This window comes from Fusarium mangiferae (assembly GCF_900044065.1).
Source record: "Fusarium mangiferae strain MRC7560 genome assembly, contig: FMAN_scaffold021, whole genome shotgun sequence".
NCBI lineage: Eukaryota > Fungi > Ascomycota > Sordariomycetes > Hypocreales > Nectriaceae > Fusarium > Fusarium mangiferae.
In genome coordinates, this window is record NW_024573941.1 from 74,813 (window position 1) to 93,441 (window position 18,629).

The 18,629-nt window shown below is 47.4% G+C and overlaps 9 protein-coding genes across 9 annotated transcripts; 5 read left to right on the plus strand and 4 right to left on the minus strand.

The window, feature by feature from the left end:
* Positions 1-257: 257 nt before the first annotated feature.
* FMAN_09748 (uncharacterized protein) lies at positions 258-1,965 on the plus strand (the record flags this gene model as incomplete). The annotated part of the gene is made up of 5 exons (XM_041825357.1): positions 258-317; positions 374-538; positions 596-798; positions 855-1,119; positions 1,180-1,965. The coding sequence occupies 5 exons, from the start codon at positions 258-260 to the stop codon at positions 1,963-1,965; spliced, it is 1,479 nt and encodes a 492-aa protein (XP_041690746.1).
* Positions 1,966-2,774: 809 nt separating this feature from the next.
* Positions 2,775-4,701, plus strand: FMAN_09747 (uncharacterized protein; the record flags this gene model as incomplete). The annotated part of the gene is made up of 7 exons (XM_041825358.1): positions 2,775-2,870; positions 2,928-3,124; positions 3,208-3,429; positions 3,491-3,569; positions 3,631-4,115; positions 4,171-4,390; positions 4,441-4,701. The coding sequence occupies 7 exons, from the start codon at positions 2,775-2,777 to the stop codon at positions 4,699-4,701; spliced, it is 1,560 nt and encodes a 519-aa protein (XP_041690747.1).
* Positions 4,702-5,283: 582 nt separating this feature from the next.
* FMAN_09746 (uncharacterized protein) lies at positions 5,284-6,585 on the minus strand (the record flags this gene model as incomplete). Its single annotated transcript, XM_041825359.1, has 3 exons — positions 5,284-5,590; positions 5,647-5,954; positions 6,016-6,585. The coding sequence occupies 3 exons, from the start codon at positions 6,583-6,585 to the stop codon at positions 5,284-5,286; spliced, it is 1,185 nt and encodes a 394-aa protein (XP_041690748.1).
* A 1,297-nt stretch (positions 6,586-7,882) lies between these two features.
* FMAN_09745 (uncharacterized protein) lies at positions 7,883-9,258 on the plus strand (the record flags this gene model as incomplete). Its single annotated transcript, XM_041825360.1, has 4 exons — positions 7,883-7,897; positions 7,948-8,008; positions 8,058-8,342; positions 8,405-9,258. 4 exons carry the CDS (start codon positions 7,883-7,885, stop codon positions 9,256-9,258), a joined length of 1,215 nt encoding a protein of 404 aa, XP_041690749.1.
* A 297-nt stretch (positions 9,259-9,555) lies between these two features.
* FMAN_09744 (uncharacterized protein) lies at positions 9,556-10,879 on the minus strand (the record flags this gene model as incomplete). Its single annotated transcript, XM_041825361.1, has 3 exons — positions 9,556-10,028; positions 10,082-10,750; positions 10,801-10,879. The coding sequence occupies 3 exons, from the start codon at positions 10,877-10,879 to the stop codon at positions 9,556-9,558; spliced, it is 1,221 nt and encodes a 406-aa protein (XP_041690750.1).
* Positions 10,880-11,430: 551 nt separating this feature from the next.
* On the plus strand, positions 11,431-12,187 carry FMAN_09743 (uncharacterized protein; the record flags this gene model as incomplete). The annotated part of the gene is made up of 3 exons (XM_041825362.1): positions 11,431-11,635; positions 11,692-12,002; positions 12,062-12,187. 3 exons carry the CDS (start codon positions 11,431-11,433, stop codon positions 12,185-12,187), a joined length of 642 nt encoding a protein of 213 aa, XP_041690751.1.
* A 90-nt stretch (positions 12,188-12,277) lies between these two features.
* Positions 12,278-13,898, minus strand: FMAN_09742 (uncharacterized protein; the record flags this gene model as incomplete). The annotated part of the gene is made up of 2 exons (XM_041825363.1): positions 12,278-13,659; positions 13,697-13,898. 2 exons carry the CDS (start codon positions 13,896-13,898, stop codon positions 12,278-12,280), a joined length of 1,584 nt encoding a protein of 527 aa, XP_041690752.1.
* Positions 13,899-14,972: 1,074 nt separating this feature from the next.
* Positions 14,973-16,559, minus strand: FMAN_09741 (uncharacterized protein; the record flags this gene model as incomplete). Its single annotated transcript, XM_041825364.1, has 4 exons — positions 14,973-15,323; positions 15,527-16,229; positions 16,282-16,468; positions 16,544-16,559. 4 exons carry the CDS (start codon positions 16,557-16,559, stop codon positions 14,973-14,975), a joined length of 1,257 nt encoding a protein of 418 aa, XP_041690753.1.
* A 423-nt stretch (positions 16,560-16,982) lies between these two features.
* FMAN_09740 (uncharacterized protein) lies at positions 16,983-18,251 on the plus strand (the record flags this gene model as incomplete). The annotated part of the gene is made up of 3 exons (XM_041825365.1): positions 16,983-17,256; positions 17,326-17,964; positions 18,022-18,251. The coding sequence occupies 3 exons, from the start codon at positions 16,983-16,985 to the stop codon at positions 18,249-18,251; spliced, it is 1,143 nt and encodes a 380-aa protein (XP_041690754.1).
* Positions 18,252-18,629: the final 378 nt, after the last annotated feature.

The following is an 18,629-nucleotide window of genomic DNA, read 5'->3' on the forward strand; positions in this document are numbered from 1 at the left end:
GTTGCAGTGGGTCTTACGTGGAAGGGCATCATCATGGAGACTCACCCCAGCTTACGGGAAATTATCCGACATCTTCTCCGGTCTAAGTTAGATTATCATGCATCTCCAGCTATCAACTGAGTAAGCATTCTTTGAGACAAATTAATTTGCAGTCTTGAAATAACGACCCTATTTGCAATAAGCAACTCATTGTTTTTTTCTGCATCTGTTACTTTACCTTGATTCCCACCGTGCCTAGCGCCCTATACCTTGCAACGATGAAGCTCTCAGAAACGATGCAGCCTAACCAAATCTTGGCGACGAAGCGTAAACTTCCTGTGCGCATCCTTGATTTATTGAGTATTGCGGCAGTTGCTCACCATTATTCTTCTAGATTTCGGAAAGCCAATACACAAATGGTGCGAAGAGAAATGGGACGGAGAGAACAAAAGCCGACGTGAAGAAATCTCTATCCAGTGAATACAAGCATCTTGAACTTCTTTACTCCCCGTCTGTTGAGATGAAGATATGGGCCGTCGCTGAGAGAAGCCTCAACATGGTATGTCATTTGCAGCTTAGAGTGAAAATTATAGTGAAAATCTAACACCCAAACCAGCCAGAGCCGCCTACCTGGTTCCCGGAATATACCAAGCCAGGAAGCACTGAATATGTCTACAGAGATGCTTCGTTCTGGACCTCGGGCTTCTTTCCGGGGTTGCTCTACCTGATCATGGAGCGTAGAAAGAAATTCCAAACCGAACTGCGACTTCTTGGCCTTTCTCGACCGAAGCCAGACTTTCCTCACACGATTCAGCTTGAGTACTACTCTCTTACCTATTTGTAGCCAACACACGTTGCTGATAAGTCATTGCTAGATATGCCTCAAAGTGGTGGACCGAGAGTCTTCACCAAAACGGGTCTCTCATGGGTACGCACGATCTGGGATTCATGATTTGCCCCTGGGCTCGTTTGCAGTGGGACCTACATCGTGATCTCAAGGCGTTAGACACATTGATGACGGGCGCCAACACCCTAGCCGACCGTTTCTCGGACAAGGTCGGCTGCATGCGATCATGGGATGTCTGCCAGACAAAGGTGTATTCGTTCACAGACCCAAGCAAGGACTTTCTTGTTATCATTGTAAGTTTGATGTCCGAAAAACGACTTCTCATGGCCAGACGAGCATTGCTGACTGAATAGGACAACATGATGAACCTCGACCTCCTCTTCTGGGCGGCATCCGAGGCCTCTTCCCAAGCTGACTCGACCCGATTCTTCGACATTGCCATGGCCCATGCTCGCACATCGAGAGAGTACCTTATTCGTGCCGACTGGTCAAGCTACCACGTTGCCAACTTCGACCCCTCGACCGGCGCTCTCAAAGAACGTCTTACAAACCAGGGCTACAGTCATACATCATGTTGGTCGCGAGGTCAGGCATGGGCCATTGCAGGGTTCGCAAAGTCTTATGAATGGAGCGGCGAGAGCTCTTTTCTTGACACGGCCAAGAACTGTGCCGATTACTTCTTGAGGAGATTACCCGATACACATATTCCGCCATGGGACTTTGACGCGCAGGACGAGTCTGCTGCTACGCAACCCCCAGACACAAGCGCAGCCATGGTCGCTGCTTACGGCATGCTGCTTATCCATCAATCCCTCCAGAATCGCTCCGAGGCATCTCCGTACCTCGACCATGCCCTGCGGATAGTAGATGCTGTTTGCGAGAGGCACTTGAACCCTGCCGCCAGCCAGAAACAGGACCTGGGAACGATTCCCACAGTGGAAAATGGTCGTGCCACTGTTGTCAAGTGTGTTGAGACAGCTGCGGGACTCGGAGACACCATCCTCAACGGAGCGACTATTAACAACTTCGAATTTGCGCCACGTCGTTGGGCTGATCATGGGCTTGTATATGCTGATTACTTTTTCGTCCTGTTTGGAAATAAGCTTCTAGAAATGAACGCGTTGAGGTCATTAGCATAGATTGAGTAGATGTATCTTGAATCACGAATGTTAACTTTTTATCTATACTTTTCATATCGTCCCCTGAACCTATATTTCTGCTGCAGGTAAGAGGGTAAATTTTGTTCCGAACGAGCGAAGATCCTAGCATCAATAATATCAAGCTCAAAGCTTTTCATTCTTACCAGAACAAAAAGCACGTAGAGCCCTAGGCTGCATAGTCTGTGGCCATTTTCATTGCCATGTTCGATCGCCACGACTGAATTGGCTTTGATCCGGCTGTGCTCAGTAGATACATTGTCTTCAACTTCACTAAATAAACAGAGAGAACTTAGTCTTCAACTTCAGATCTAGCCAAAGAATAGTTCATTCGTCGCAATCTTCTTAGAGAACCATGTTAGCAGGGTACAGATCCCTGCAGTGGAGATAGCTCTGAGAATTGGCCCCAAAACACCACCATCAGAGCTGCTCTGAACGGGGGCGGGTCATTTGTGACGCCATGTATGCCAGTGGCGTGGTCGCGAGTTAGAACAACTGCTAGCGGAGGATGCGACGGTCTCGTCTGTGGGGGCATCGGGCGTAGTTCCGATAGATCCCCCGTCCTCCGCCTCCACGTTTCCCCGCAGTAGCTCTTGTTTGTGACTTGTGACTTATACACTTGCAGTGTACTGTAATTGTATCGGAGCTGCGCCAGCTCCGAGTTATAGTTATATGAAGTCTTCCTGTCTTCGTCGATCACTTTTGCTCATCACCAGGTGTTCAGAGTAACTACACATCGACTAGATCAACTCTCGGCATATTCTACACTTCATCAAAGCCCAAGGCCCGTCATGGTTAAAGCAATCGAGGTACAGCATAGTGATTCCATCACTCCTGCTGAGGCAACTGCCAACCATGGTCAAAAAACCGCAACAGCAGATCTTGAGGTACTGTAGAATATGCCCGAGGCTTACTTCGCCAATGTTCTAACATCTCAATTCTAGACTGCCAACTATGCCCAAGATGCCCCGATCGAGATTGACGACAAGACAAACAAGGAGCTTTTCTGGACAGTCAACAGGCGCATCCTAGCTTGCATGCTCGGAACATACTTCTGTCAATCTCTGGACAAGGGCACGCTTGGCTTTTCGTCTGTCATGGGTATCCAGGAAGACGCCAATCTCCACGGACAGCAGTTCTCGTAAGTAGAACCGCCCATCATCTCGTGGCAATGGGGGTAACATGAGATGGCTCATTCAACGTACTGACGACTTGACCCTCCAGATGGCTAGGAACAATCCTCTACATGGGAGTTCTCGTTGGCGAATACCCTACCAATTTTCTGCTTCAAAAGCTACCTGTTGCCAAGTACTTGGCAACCAATGTCTTCTGTTGGGGAGTTGTGATTGCCTGTTCTGCGGCTGCTAAGAACTTTGCAAGCCTCATGGTAGTTCGCTTTCTTTTGGGTATGTTTGAGTCATGCGTTCAGCCAGCCTTTATCATCATGTGAGTCATAGACATCCTCCACCCTTATCAGCTCTCCCGGTCTAATGGTACTGTGCGATAGGACGAGTATGTGGTACACGAAGCGGGAACAAAGCATCTTGACATCTCTCTGGTACTGTATGACTGGAGTTCAGCTCATGGTATGGAAGGCCCATCTAAGGATAACACCAAGGTATCATGTACTAACAAAAGTACTTCTAGGTTGGTGGCATCATTGCATGGGGAGTGTCTCACTACAAGGATGGAGTTATCTATCCCTGGCAACTATTATTCCTCGTTCTTGGACTACTCACCTGTGTCTGGGGCGTGTTCATCGGCTGGTGGCTGCCCGATTCTCCCATGAAGGCAAAGTGCTTCAACGAAGACCAGAAGCGGCTCATGGTTGAGCGTGTTCGTGCCAACGAGACCGGCATCCAGAACAAATCTTACAAACGGTATCAGGCCATCGAAGCAGCCACGGATCCCATTGTTTGGTGCTATGTTATGCTCCAACTAACCTCTACTCTGATCATCGGCGGTCTGGGTGTCTTCTCGAATCTCATCATTTCCTCCTTCGGATTCACCTATCTCCAGACCCAGCTTCTCAACATTGCCCAGGGTGCTGTGACAATCGTAGTCATGGTCGGAAGCGCCACACTTGCAACAGCCACGGGGCAGACTGCATGGGTGATGCACGCGTGGACAATGTAAGTTGACAAAATGGCTCTGACCAAAGCACTTGAGTACTAACCCATGTATCAGCCCTCCTATTATTGGAACTGCCATCATCTACAGCATCCCTCCGACATCTTCGAACCGCGTCGGTCTACTCATCGCCTTTTACTGTACACAATTCTATCTCGCCGAGGGAAACCTGATCTTTTCCCTGATCTCTCGCAACATTGCCGGCCAGACAAAGAAGTCTACCACGCTTGCCATCACCTTCGTGGCTTGGGCTGCTGGCAACATGACCGCCCCACAGGTATGTTGACACCCGCATGCATTTTGAAGATGTTTACTGATGTTGCCAAGATCTTCCAAAAGTCTGATTCGCCTCGTTATGAGAAAGGGTTTACAGCTCATTTCTGTCTATACGTTCTCTTCAACATTTTCCTTGTCATCCTTCGTCTCTTGTTGGTTCGCCGTAATGCCAACAAGAGAAAGGCGGCTCTTGAAGCATCTCCTGCAGTCGATGACAGTGGCAAGCAAACTGAGGGTGACCAGTTGGGACACTTAAATGCGTTCGCAGATTTGACGGACAAGGAGAACCCTGACTTCAGGTACGACTTCTGATACAATGGCATGAAAGCTACAGCAAGGGATGTTGTGTTGGGCTTAGGAGCAGAACTTGACGAGAGATTGTCTATTGTAAACATGTTGTTATATAGTATATAGTACCTGGAAAGTAGTATGTCACTATTATCTCACCAAAAGTTGAACATTATTGTTCTTAACAGGGCCAGGCTCATCAGGACCTCACTAACACCTTGTTCAAACATTTAAAGAATGGGTGAAGACTGTATGGAGATAGGTCATACTGATACTTGACGGTTGACCTAAGCTGAGTCTATTAGGCTGACGCCTAGAAGAGTACCCAGTCCATCTTGCTGAGCGACTAGTAGTCTACTAGAGATACTTAACTTATACGTCAAGTGATATAGAAACTTACCAGACTTACATTGTCACTTCCTTCATAATATAACCAGTTCGACATGTAAAGCAACCATTCAGGTGTTATTCGTAGTTAAAACATGTCAATGAGAGTTCTTAATCTGTCACGCACAATTTAATACTAAATTTCCTACATACTATCCCAAAACGACCGCTTCGTCTCGTCTCCTTCAACCATCAAGCAGAATGAAGCAGCGCGAAATCTCAAGCCGAGAGGCGATAGAGGAGAGTACCGTATCCAAGAACATCATAGCCTCCACTGTTAGGACCATAATTGCCGCCTCCGCCTTCAACTCCAGCGGTAGAGTTACCATTAGTTTGATCGCGATACATCTTGGTCCAGGAAGCGTTGGCATGTTTGATATCGTTGTAGTGTGCATAGACAAGCTCAAAACCTGGACGATGGGTGTACCTGCTATCCGCTGAGATAACAGTCTGATTGCCTTCGTAACTCTCGTACAGCGTATACGGGACGTCGTACCCAACGTTATACTTGGAGACATATTCGGAACTTGATTCATATTAGTTACTGGTCATGCAAGGCTTAAGACAGCGGGGTTGACTTACGCATGAAGCCCAGCGTCTCCCAATGTGGCAAACAAGTCATCCCCCTGGTTGTACCCTTGTTGCATAACAACCCCGAGCAGAGAAATGTCTAAAGTGGCGTGGCCCTGGTCTCTCCCAGCCTCTTGGCCTTGGGACAAAATCTTGCCGCTGCCGGACTCTGTATAGTTCTTATAGATGAAGTTGTTGATCGCTCCACGTCCATCTCCGCTAAGGAAGTAGTTCTTACCATAGTCGTACATCGTTTGGTTGTCAGTAAATACGCCGATTGCCATGATATTGGCGATATTGCAAAAGTCCCAGTTTGCATACTGGAACTCGATTGTTAGCTCGATTCAAGTCATCGCTAATTCGCATAGAAAGAGAACTAACATAATGATACTCGTCTTGCCCGTTGTGGGTTGTCAAGAATCTGTAACTTTCTGAGAAGAAGACATCCTCGAGGAACGTCTTCATCTGGTCTTGATCCGAGGCACTCCAGCCGCTGTACGAACGCAAAAGCTCTGCTGCATTAGCAAGCTGGTAGCCGTAGATACCAGCAGCTAGGAAGCGGTCACTGCTACCACCAATGGCCACCATGGTAGACGACCAAGCATTGAGAATAGCAACAGCCGCGTCGGCGTATTGCCCGTCTCCCTGGATGTGCCATCGGATGGCAAGCTGATATGCCGCATGTGCGTCGTTGTAGAGGCGACCATAGTTTTCCGCGTGAGTACCATCCGAGCCGCGGTAAATGGTGGGTTGAGGGTCTGGCTCGTATGTTGGTGATGCATGACTATTGTTGAGCAAGAGTTGCCAATCTGTGGTCCATGGCTCATCACCCTTGAGTACGTGATTCTTGGCTCTTTCCAAGTCCCGAGACGTGTGCAAGAGGCCAGGATGGACGAACCCGGTCACGGATGCAGCCAGCGCGACGATACAAACGATTGCTTTGGCTACCATGTTGAGTTTGGTGCAGATGGTTGTTGTCTTCCCTGACGAGCTGTGTATTTGTTAACTGACAACTTGAGGCCTGCGACTGAGAGCTTCTAGCATCACAGAAAACGAAGGCCTGGGAATGCGAAACTCTTATAGCCTCTCAACTACCAGGTGGAGAGTATGTATTACTCCGATACACGGTAGATTCAATGGAGAGACCGCTGGATTTCGCAGTGATCTGATGCCACGTAACACGAGCCGAAGAGGAGAAAACAAAATGTCGAAGCCGCTCCCATAACTTTTCCCGATAGACTTCCAATAACTGAAATGATCGCCATAAAACTTGGAGTGTCGTACTTTCCAGGCGCGCGTGCCAGTAATGGTTGCTCACGGTCCTCGTGATTGACAAGGTTGCTCTCCCGGTTCAATCAGGTCGGAATTGAGTAACAGAAAACTCTGTGGTATAGAAGGAACTGCTTCATCTACGACTTGAAAAGCGCAGGCATTGGCTTGTCTGCAACAGTTTTGCCTACTCTATGAGAAAAGTTGGTTTGGTTCTGGCCATACTGATACTGAATAACACAGGGATGCCGTTTCAGGTGAGTTAACTCAACATCATGGGACGAGACTGCTTCAGTGGACGGAGAAACAATTATTCATTGCCGTCGATGACATACCCCATGTCACCACATCCCGTTTTAGGATTTCCCCATGACACCAAAACAGCCAGGAACCCGAGGTCTCACTCAAACCGGCCCAAGGAACAGAATAGAACGTGCGGAATACCTCAGGGAAGCCCAACTCCTCTGATCAAACCTGCCACGGGTGGTGACCGATCAATCCTCCGATTACGTGGCATGTGCGACTTGTGTGTTCGCGCTAGGAACACCATTGCGATTCCTGATCATTAAACGGGTGCAGGAGATTATCCTCCAGTCTCTGGCCTGACGATCATTCCCCGGATTCCCCAGACTTTCCCCGCAACTGCATGCGCGATTAATTACCCGCATTGACTTGCTGGTTTGGAGCAATCATGCCGAAAGGTGACCAGGATTTTCATCAAACCGAAATTAGTTATCGGAGCTGGCCCGAGAGATCCCCCGCGATGAGCCACTAAACCATATTGATTAGCAATGAAGACACCAATAGCGTCTCTGCATTACTTATAATCACACGACACATATTTACTTGGTTGCACCTTTGTTGAGTTCTGCAGTAGCGAAAGCATACCCGTCACGTTTAGTAACAGGTAGAGAATAACAAAGCCATTTTGGCAAATCGCAACCCTCAGCCTTGTCGAAATCAACGAGAACTCTTCAAGATGAAACTGCTTACTGTATGGTACATCCCTGTATCGCGTTCACCACTTGGCTAATACAGACTTAGTGGTCACTCTTACTCATATCGGAGGTTGCTGGTCTCGTGCAGGATGTCCCGAGCATCAATGGTAACTCCACCAAGCCGTAAACATCACCATCACTGACCTTTTGTTGCAGCTGCGATTCCGTATGTCCCTTGGACTGAGGGCATGAAGCGGAAGCCATCCGACTTCAACCATCCAGGTCTCTGGCATTCTCACAACGACCTTGAAGTCATGAGAAACGGCGTTCTCAAAGGACTTGACCCATGGAAGTCAGGCTACGAACAGTTTGCCAACAGCAGCTTCTCGCAGTCCTCCTACAAGATGAATGGGCCATATGCTGTGATTTCTCGCGGATCTATCAGCAACTACACCTCCTTTGCAAATGACGCCCGCGCCGCTTACCACAATGCTATCATGTGTACGTTCCCTCCCGTCACTGTGCATTTTCATAAGAATTCAAAGCTAATTACGATATCACAGGGTATATCACCAAGGATCAAGGTCATTGGGACCGCTCTACTACCATTTTAGATGCTTGGGGTACCAACTTGACCAACATCATTGGGACCGACCGCTCCCTGCTCATCGGCATTGAAGGAACCCTGTTTGCGAACGCTGCAGAGATCATGCGATGGGAGGGCGGTTGGACGGAGGTAGGAGCAAAGTGGCAGGGAGGCCAAGGGTTCAGTATCCAGCTTTACTGGCTGTTCCTCCGACAGAGTCTTATTATTGGTCAGGCCAACTACGGCATCGCCTCCATCAAAGCTTTGATGGACTATGCAGTATACCTCGAGGATGTCTCAGCATACAACTTTGCCATTTGGTCATGGAAGAACGATTGGTGCGCTGGCATTGACGCAACCATCAACCCCAAGACAGGTCAGAGCTCCGAGTCTGGCCGGGACCAGAGCCATGTCATGTCTGGTCTTGGTTGGCTTGCCCTCGCCGCTAGAACCTCCAAGACTCAAGGATACGACTTATTCGGGTATGGAAACAACTTGCTTCTCAAAGGAGCGGAGTACACAGCCAAATACAACCTGAACGAGACAGTGCCGTATGATTCGAAATGGCGTCGATGCGAATCAGTTTTGGTCAATGGCCCCTGGCAAAACATCTCTGAATTCAACAGAGGCATTGTGCAACAGATTTCGGGTGGAGTGAAGAAAGCACCGGCAGTGTGGGATCTCCTCTACTATACTTCTGAGGCTAAGGGACTGAACAATCCGTGGACTACCAAGGCTAAGGAAGCATACGATGCGGCAGGTGGAGAAGTGGTGACTGGCGGTGATATGCCTGGCTTTGGAGATCTGCTCTGGGCTACATCTAAGAAGTAGCTTGACCTTAGCGTAGATAGATAGTGGTAATATGAGAAGTTTGAGGCTGTGTGATTTTCTCTTCTGCGACTTCGAGAATTCTGACTTGAGATGTAGTAGAAACTGGACTGTCTAAGTTGTTATCCAGATGTGTTATTTGCCGTTGAGACTTATGGTCGAGAGCTTAAAATAGCAGACAGAACTTAGAACCTAGACTGCTCCTACAAAATTCGTAGCGTTGAGTTTTGCACGACAATGCTGACTTCTGAACTGATCTAAGTGAATTACCTAATCCTAGTACTATTATAGAAGCCCTCGCTATTTAGAAATGACAAGGACCTTTGTCTGCGTTGGCTTGACACCCTTCAAGCTAACCTTGCCTGCAGATGCAGTAATTGCCTTTCCTGCCCAGACGTCCCGGATCTTCATCTGTTTCTCAACAGAAAGACCAGGGATGTCTGCCAACGAGATCGCAACATCCACGTTGTCGCTACCATAGTTCTGGACCAAAATCACATGTTGCCTCTTTCCAGAACTCAGTGGCCCTGCCCAAACCTGATAACTGCCCTCCTTAGATAGCTTTGGCAGATACAAGGCAGGCTTGCCCGCGTCATCCTGGTTCAGGGCGATGATGTCCTTGTTCTTGTAAATGGCGAGCGAGGTATCACTAATGTTCTTGAGATCAGCACCGATGATGAGGGGAGACTTGAGGGCAGCCCAGAAAGAGAAGTGGGTTTGCTCCTCCAGCTCCGTCATGGTCCAGGTCCCAATCTCGAGCATATCCATGTCGGCTGGATCAGAAATTAGGACAAGTACTTAAGTGCACGCAGATAGATACACTTACCCCAAGAGCCTGGTTTCGAGAATGGGCTGATTTCTCTCATCTTGCGGATCATCGTCAAAACGCTAACCCCAGCATAGCCTTGGTTCATGCAGTAAGCCGTCTGGCAAACAGTTGGCCTGTCTTTCGCAAAGGACGAGTAAATATCGCCCGACATACGATAGGACTCGCCTATCTGGTCGGCCCAGAGCCAGGGAAACTGGTTACCCCATTCGCAAAGCGAATAGAAGATCTGACGACCCGAGGCACCCAGAGCGTATGACATCTTGAGAAATCGCTCCTGAACGGAGAGCGTGTTGCTCTGGAAGCCACCGCAGTTATCATACTTGAGGTAGTCGACACCCCAATCAGCAAAGGTTTGTGCGTCGATTTCCTCATAGCCATGGCTACCAGGATACTTTCCACACGTAAAGATGCCAGCATCACTATAGACCCCGACTTTGAGTCCCTTGGAGTGAACGTAAGATGCTGTAACAGAGATACCGCCAGGAAACCTAGTGTGGTTTGCTGCAAGCTTGCCGTCTGAATCACGCTCACTGTCTTGCCATCCGTCGTCGATCAAGACGTGGTCATAACCGAGCTTGGCTAGACCAGTATCTACGAGGGCGTTGGCGGTTGACCTGACCAGATCATCGCTCACATTGAGCTTGAAGCTGTTCCAAGAGTTCCAGCCTTTCTGAGGTCAGTATTGTACTCGAAGCGGCATATATTCGACCACTGACCCATCTGTGGCTTCTGGGCCAAGGCTTTGGCCGCCAAGGCAGCCCTTGCCGAGAACAAAACAAAGACAATAGATCTCATTGTAATCAAGGAACTGATGTGAGAAGAAAGTTGGTGTAACGTGAAATATTCTGAACCGTAACCTTGTTCGGGCCTCAAGTATTCATGTTCAGATTTAGTTGATGTGGACGAATTGAGATGAGATGCAATGCCTCCGCTATTTCTTCCACGCCGCCCGATACCAAATGTTTAATTTCAGGGGCATGGCTTGGCGAACGGCTGTTCGGACGAACTACCGGACCAATACCCCAGACTCTTTACTCCGCACTTACGCCTCCCCCAACCCCCGGAAGTCACCCCGCAATTCCTATTCCCATGATGAACTTAGTGGCGAGTAGCGGGCCATCTTTCGGGCGTGTGATATGTTTCCCGGCAGTTGTTTAACCTTTAATTGATATGAGGCTTAGTAACAGCTTACAACCCGCCATCCTTGTCCTGGGAAACAGTTTGATATCATCCAGGCACCCTTTTATATACATCAAAGCTACATCTGCTTCTCTACAAATTCGCTGACCCCTCGAGATCTAAGTTACGCGCTTCTGTCTCACAGTCACAGACTTTGGACTTTCAACATGAAGTTTCAACCATCTCTTGTCTTGTTCGCTGCCGCGGCATTTTGCAATGCGAAGGTCTTCGACAGACAAGCACTGTCATACGCTCCAATCCCAGATGACATCTACCAGCCTCCGGCCGATTCTTCAGAAACCACGTTGCTTGATTTGATCAAGTCCCGAGACGACTTGTCTGAATTGCTGAAACTTGTCGAAGAGACTCCAGGTTAGTGACCTCAAACTCTCAACCATCACTAGTAGTTCAAAGCTGACTGGGTGTAGGTTTCGCTCAAGCGTTCAGTACAAGCGCTGACTGGCAATACACGTTTATCGCACCGTCCAACGAAGCGTTCAATAATACAGGTGAATATTACAAGAGCTTTGCCAGTACGCCTAAGGGACGCTGGTGGTCTGGACAGATGCTTCAACATCACTACATTCCAAACTCGCGTCTATACACCGGCAACTTCACTACGCAAAAGACTCGAATTCAACTTGGGTCCTACCTCTATGCATCTGCTCAGATAAAAGACGGAGATCTTGTACTCAACAATGTGGCTACTATTGTCGAAGCCAATATCCCTGTAACCAGTGTAAGTGCCCATAGGAAGAGAAGACTAGACTGAGGATGATTGGAGACTAATGATTGCAGGGTATTGTACACATCAGTGATCGCATTCTAGCGCCCGACGCCATGATCTACGAGGCTGACATTGGAACAACTAAGCAAGGCTTTATCCCTGGTTCTTGTTCTAACCCGAATCTACCTTATTGCTGAGCTGAGGACATCGAGAGAGTATCTGGCCTTAAGATTCCATATGCAGACATCCTATAACTATATGGCATTATTGTTTTAGATCTAGTAACTTTAAATCTGGCATACTTGCCAAAACCTATACATCTTTTGCTTCATGACATGTTCACACCAGATAAACTTCTTCAATCTCATCTCTACTAGCTCCCAGTCCCGGTCGTAACCAGTTGCGTAGAAGCACCGATAACGTCCAAGCAATTCAACCGCTCGGTCCCTGTGGAGCTGACTCTTTGTGAGACCACCAGCCATATACAGCAACGAGAATGTGATGTCCGAGGCAAGCTTCCACGGCGACATTTGTCTTGCAAAGTCTGTCATGCAATCTAGTATCCCGGTGACACACTTCTCGGGCGCAAAGTACCCTCCCCAGACACCTTCAGAGAGTCGATATGTACAAAGGTAAGCCGCAAAGAGGCATGCTCTGTAAATCAGGGCTTCTTCGCCCTGGGAACCAACTCTTACTGTTGTACTAAGAAGATCCACGACTCTGATCTGCAACTCGGCTTGGGTATTGCACAATGGGTAACCATGATCATCCAAGTCCTCCATCAACGGTACTTGGTTAGCCAAAGTATCGTCGTTACCATTATCCACAAGGCTGATTGACGCTCCTGTCCCTTGACGCATCGCGTCCACGATGCAACATAACGCGCCTAGATCCTCGAAGACAGCAGATACCTCTGCAGGCCACCCATGGCTGTGCGGGACAAAACCTTGCGGTAAAGTAAAATAATTGCGGTACGTCTCATCCTCCCGTAAACGCGTAAATATCCCGCGATTGTCGAACTGCAACAGTCGGGGAGCACCAGTTGCAAGGGAGCAGATGATGTCCTGCCAGAACAGAGCTCGCTGAACTTGAGTAAGATGCAAGACACTGTATTGACTGGCCAAGATGTTAGGTTGGGATATTATTGCTTGGAGTCCACGCATATGTGTAGCAGCGCAGGCATTAACAGGATATGCATCACGGACTCGGTACTCATAGCTGATCAGCATGAGAATGGCTGTTATGGTATGGAGTATTGTCGAGTCACCGCCGAAATGGGTCAGGTCTCGATTGAGAGACTGAAGAACCTGACTGCGGTGGTGCATCGTTTCGTAGTTAGGTTGATAGTTATTGGCTGCTAATGCTAGGAGAAGGGATAAGGAATGGAACAAAGACTTGTGGATCAACAGTGGCGCCAGGCCATTCCCATTGCACAGGCCTTGTAGTACAACACAATACGTCGGTTGGTCAATTCGAAACAGCGGCTCTCCGACGGTCTTGGCTAGTGCTATGGGATACGAATCAGCGGTTGGATCTAGCATCAGGCTTATGAGGGTCTTGGAGCCTACGGTGTCGTAAAAGCTGTAGTAGTCGCTCAGGGCTCTCGCACAGAGTGTCGAACGGGTCGAGGAGATTGGGGGAAACTCGAGACAAAGAATTGGCGCACATGCTGTTGAGCCAAGTATGTTGAGCTGAAGCACTATTACCAGTCCCAAAAAAAGTAGCACCTTTCATTTGCACATCAGACATGCTGATATCCATATTCCCATCAGGGTCATGTGTTCGCTCTCGCCTTGGACTAATGTATTCGCGGGTGTTCTCGCGACTGATAGCATCATCTTGAGTTACTCGCTGATGCTGACAGTCTCGGTCGCGGGCAGGTGGTGACAAGTACAAGAGCTCCGACATGATCTCAAATACATATGGCTTTCATTGCATGCTTCGGGTTTCACATACAAAGTGAAAGTGCTTATTCAGGTAGCCAAGGCGTATGTATAACAAGAATGAATAAGAGAGTCAGATCCAGCCATGTGGGGTTGCAGATAGGTGGCTGACTAATTGCCGAGCTAAACCCGTATTGTCTTACTCTATAGGTCCCGGGTAGTTGTATTTCGAAGCAGCCGGTTTTCACCTGTTGAAATGCGCGCTGGGCTAAATCTGAGCTTCTATTAACATTCTACAGGGTAGCCAGGCAAGGTTCAATTGATCCTTGAATCCAGTCAAGAACCTTCTTTACCACTGCAGGTATGCCCATTCCGATTTCACAGAAGCGGTGGAAATGTACCTTGCTTAGCTTTTCTAGCACAGTTACGAACAGAGGGGTATCGTCATCCAGTCGCTCCACAACTCGCTCAACTTGCTCATGGTACATTTTGCCACCTGACTCAATAGCTGCGCTTATAGCTAGAGTATAAATTGTTTGACTAAAAGTATTTAAATTAGAATATATTTAATGTTATTTATTAAGAGAGAAATAATAATTATTATCTTGGCTTTAATATAAGAACATTCAATTGCTGGTAGATAGTAACGACTCAAGTTGATGACAAACTATCATCGTGTCAGAGAGGATATCCTGGATACGCTGTCTAACCACTGCCCTACTACTCGACAAGGCTTGAGCCTCGTTCTCTCGTGCAAGATAATTGACCAATAGAGCATCATCTGTTGGATTGACAATATCAGAAGATAGCTTTTGAGTGACATCCTCGATATGAGCAAGCCAAACTGTAAGCCGATTAGTGACACTGTCGCGTATCAATCTCGCCGCAGCGAGGTCTACTGTACCGGAAATTACTCGAGTATGCTCAGATTCAAGAATCTCAACAGTAAGACCACAAAGGCCGAGGTAGATGTCTTCAACGAGTAACGGAACAGGCAGAAAATGCTCGGGATGTTTGATCATTGAGGATAATTGGACATTACGACCCATGGTCTCATATTGCTGGCGATGAGTAAAAACATCCATGTCATAACAATTTCTTAAGGAAAAGGGCGATGGCAGGGTGGTCTCCAATTCGTTGTAATGTAGTCGGGGACGCCGTTGGCAGTCGAGAGATATCCGTGTCTCAATCTTGAAGAGAATACAGATGAGTCTTCATTCACTCGCCGCATTAGCTTGAAATGAAAAAGGGCTATATGATAAGAAGAAAGAAATAAAATTACGAACCTCTTCCACTCGTCTGTTATCATGCCGACCCACGGCCCATAGCTGCCAGGAAACTCGGTCTGGAGGACTTCTTGTGCATATAATCCTTTGAGAAATCCAGTAACTCGCAGTGTCTCAATGAAAAGACCACAGAGAGAGTTAGCCTTTGCTGTTATCTCTTCGTTCTGAGGGCAATGTTAGCACGAGATGCTTCGTCACAACCATACATACATTCAAGAGTAATGCAAAGATTATGTTCAACATAATTGACTGGTAAGTCTCCAGACGTCTCAATGCAGAAGGGATTATTTTGCTTCCTAAGATGTTATCCTTTGAACTTGTAAGCTGATATAACTGGTAAATAGCACGTCACCAAACAGCAACTTACCAATAGCTGTATGTATTGGTCAACAAGTTTACAATGAAGATCTATGAAAACCCTGTTGCTATTCTGCTTGCTAGAAAAATAACACCTAATCATCATGATCGATGCTGCATTGTCAAAGGGCTTTTCGTTGAACTCATAAGTAGCAGCGGTGATTATATGCCATCGATGATGAAAATGATTAGTGTAAGACTGAAAAGTCTCTTCAATCCATTGTTTCTCGGAGGCAGATGCATCTTTGACGTGCAGGGGGGTCGATCGGGGCGGTGATGCAGATAGCTGGTTAAGAATTGTTATCAAATAATTGGGATCGTTCGATGAGCTGGTCTCAGTTGCTGTTTCAATAATTGAAATAGAAGGTGGTAATGCATTTCTATAACTTCTTGATCTTGCTTTCGCCATAGAGGATTTGCTCATGGCCTCTCCTATTGTTGCGAGACTGGCTTTGGGGGTAGGTTGTCTGACTGGAGCGGTAGATGATGGTTCGTCATTCAGAGGCTTTTTGTCGTGTTTTTCAAGAGTGGCATTTCTCTGCATCCTTGATCGGCGCAGAGAGTACTTGCAGGTAATAGATTTGTTCTTACAAAACGAACAATCAGAAACTCCGTTGCCATCACATTTTGTCTTGTTTGCACGGCAAGGATCACAAGCACGTGGTTTAGCAGAAGGATCTTGATGAGTTGTCAAGTGGCGCTTTAAGACATCCCTACACAATTGGTTTAGAAGTATGTATGCTGAAGAATGTGATCTGATCTTACTTGCGCAAATACAACTGCCCACAAATGTGGCATTTGTGTGGTTCTGAACCATGTGTTGCTTGGTGTCTCTTGAGATGTTCCTTGCGCAAGTAACTCTTGCCGCAATCACAAATGAAGGGACCCCCCGTAGGAGTCTGGAAAGACTTAACACCCAAGTCTTGCTGAAGGTCTTTCACATCCTGATTACCTGTGGACAGGGATTAGACAGCGAGTACAGAATCGCCAATTTGCAAAGCTGGAGTAGACTAAAGAGACTACGTACCGATTCGGTCACTCATTGTATCTTGCGCTACGATGCAAACTTTGGTGGGCAATGAGAGAAGCTCAAAGTCTGTTCACGGAGTTAACAAAATTGTCTCTTAATATCCGAGTTGTTGGTGATAAAGTGGGGTAAAAATTGGTTCGGTGTTTTGTGGGAGAGCTGCTTAATAAGTTTTTGGGGCGGTCAGTATCTCTCTGAGCTGATTCAGGGACACTTATCCTCAAAGAGTTAGACCAATCTCATACAAGTCTTGATATCACTTGGGTATGATAGAGCCGACCCCTCCATTGCCTAGGGAAGGTTTACACTATCTGATGTTGGAGGTGAAATATTTAAACCCTCCGCATCCTGAAATCTCTACCCAGTTTGACCTACATACTCAACCATTTATCTTCTTACTGTCACTTCAAGACTTTGATCAATCTATACCATGACCACAATGAGAGCCCTAGTCCTAGCCCCCAAGGACAAATTTGTCACCGTACAAGACATTCCTATTCCTGAACCCAGCCCATCGGAGCTTTTGATCCGGGTTGGCGCTGTTGCGTTGAACCGAGTTGATTGGCTATATACTGCCAACCCTGTAGCTACGCAGGACTACCGCGTGGTCGGAAGTGATTTTGCAGGCGAGGTTGTAAAGGTTGGCTCAGATCTTGACAAAGTGGATGATCCCCGTGTCAAAGTCGGCACGAGAGTTGCAAGTTTTGTGCAGGGTGGCAAGTATTCCATGCGCCATATCGATCGCCATGAACCTAGTCACTAACACGTTGTCCTATCACTAGCTTGCTCTGTCAACGAGCGACCGGGTGCATTTGCTCAATACGTCTGCGTTGAGTGGGATCTCGCGTGGCATATCCCCGATAACATGTCCTTTGAAGAAGCCGCCGGCATCAGTTTGTGCGGTCTCACTGCAGCCCAGGGGGTTTTCAGTCGCCTTCAACTTCCCTGTCCGTTTGCCGAAACCGAGGGTTATGGTCACCTTGGCCTGAACTCTGGCGACCCTGTCAATATTCTTATCTATGGAGCGACTACATCTCTCGGTCTTTTTGCTGCTCAATTGGTCCGCCTGAGCGAGAAGTTTTCGGGCACTAAGGTCAATCTTATCGGGGTAGCAAGTGCCTCGAAACATGACCTACTTCGGGCAAAGCCCTATGCTTTTGATGCTCTGATCGACTACCACGATGCCGATTGGACTGAGCAAGTCAAGAGACTGACTGCTAACACTGGTGGTGTGCACTATGCAGTTGATGCTGTATCTGTTTCGCCAACTGTTGAGCAAGTAGAATCAATCTTGGCTCCTGGGGGTCGCTTCGCAGTGTATCGAAGTCCAGCTCTGGGAAAATTCGACATTACTAAATTGCGCATCAAGCCCTTGATTGGCGCTGTTTGGGAGGGCTTGGGAGTTGAAATCGGTTACCAAGGTACGCGAGGTCTAAAAGGTTGGCGAAAAGTTTGACATTGCTAATTTCGAGTGTTAGGTGCGAGTATTCCAGCGAATCCTCAAGCACGCAAGTTTGCTGCTGAATTCTTCAATTTCCTTGGTTCAGAAGCTTCCCAGGGCAAGGTCAAGCTGGATAGCAACCCCGTTCGTCAAATGCCTGGTGGTCTTGATAAGATTGCCGAAGAGGGTCTGCCACTTATTTCTCCAAACAAGGTGCCAGGAGTTCGTGCAGTTAGTGCCGAGAAGGTTGTCTATACCATCGCATAAGATGTAATGTGTAGTTTGATAACTAATACTATTTATGTTTATTTAATATCTGTTCTCTGTAATGCTGTATTGCTATTAAAAGCTAAAGCTTGCAATAATTGTTGTGAAGACCGTATCTGTTAAAAGGACTTAGTAGGTAGTTAGCTTTGCGGTTAACTAGGTAGCTTAAGATAGAGCTATTGTAAGGGGCCTTTTAGCTGTGTATAAATACGTTATTGGGGTGATTACGAAATTGATCTTAGGAATTTAGAAATTGTCTGTAAGCAGGTTGTTATGATGCGATGCTAAGCTGAATGTGGTTAGAGATAGACCTGGTCTAAACTTGGAATTTGCAAACTGCATCATTCAGTCCACTAACACTTAACTTGATCGCTGATT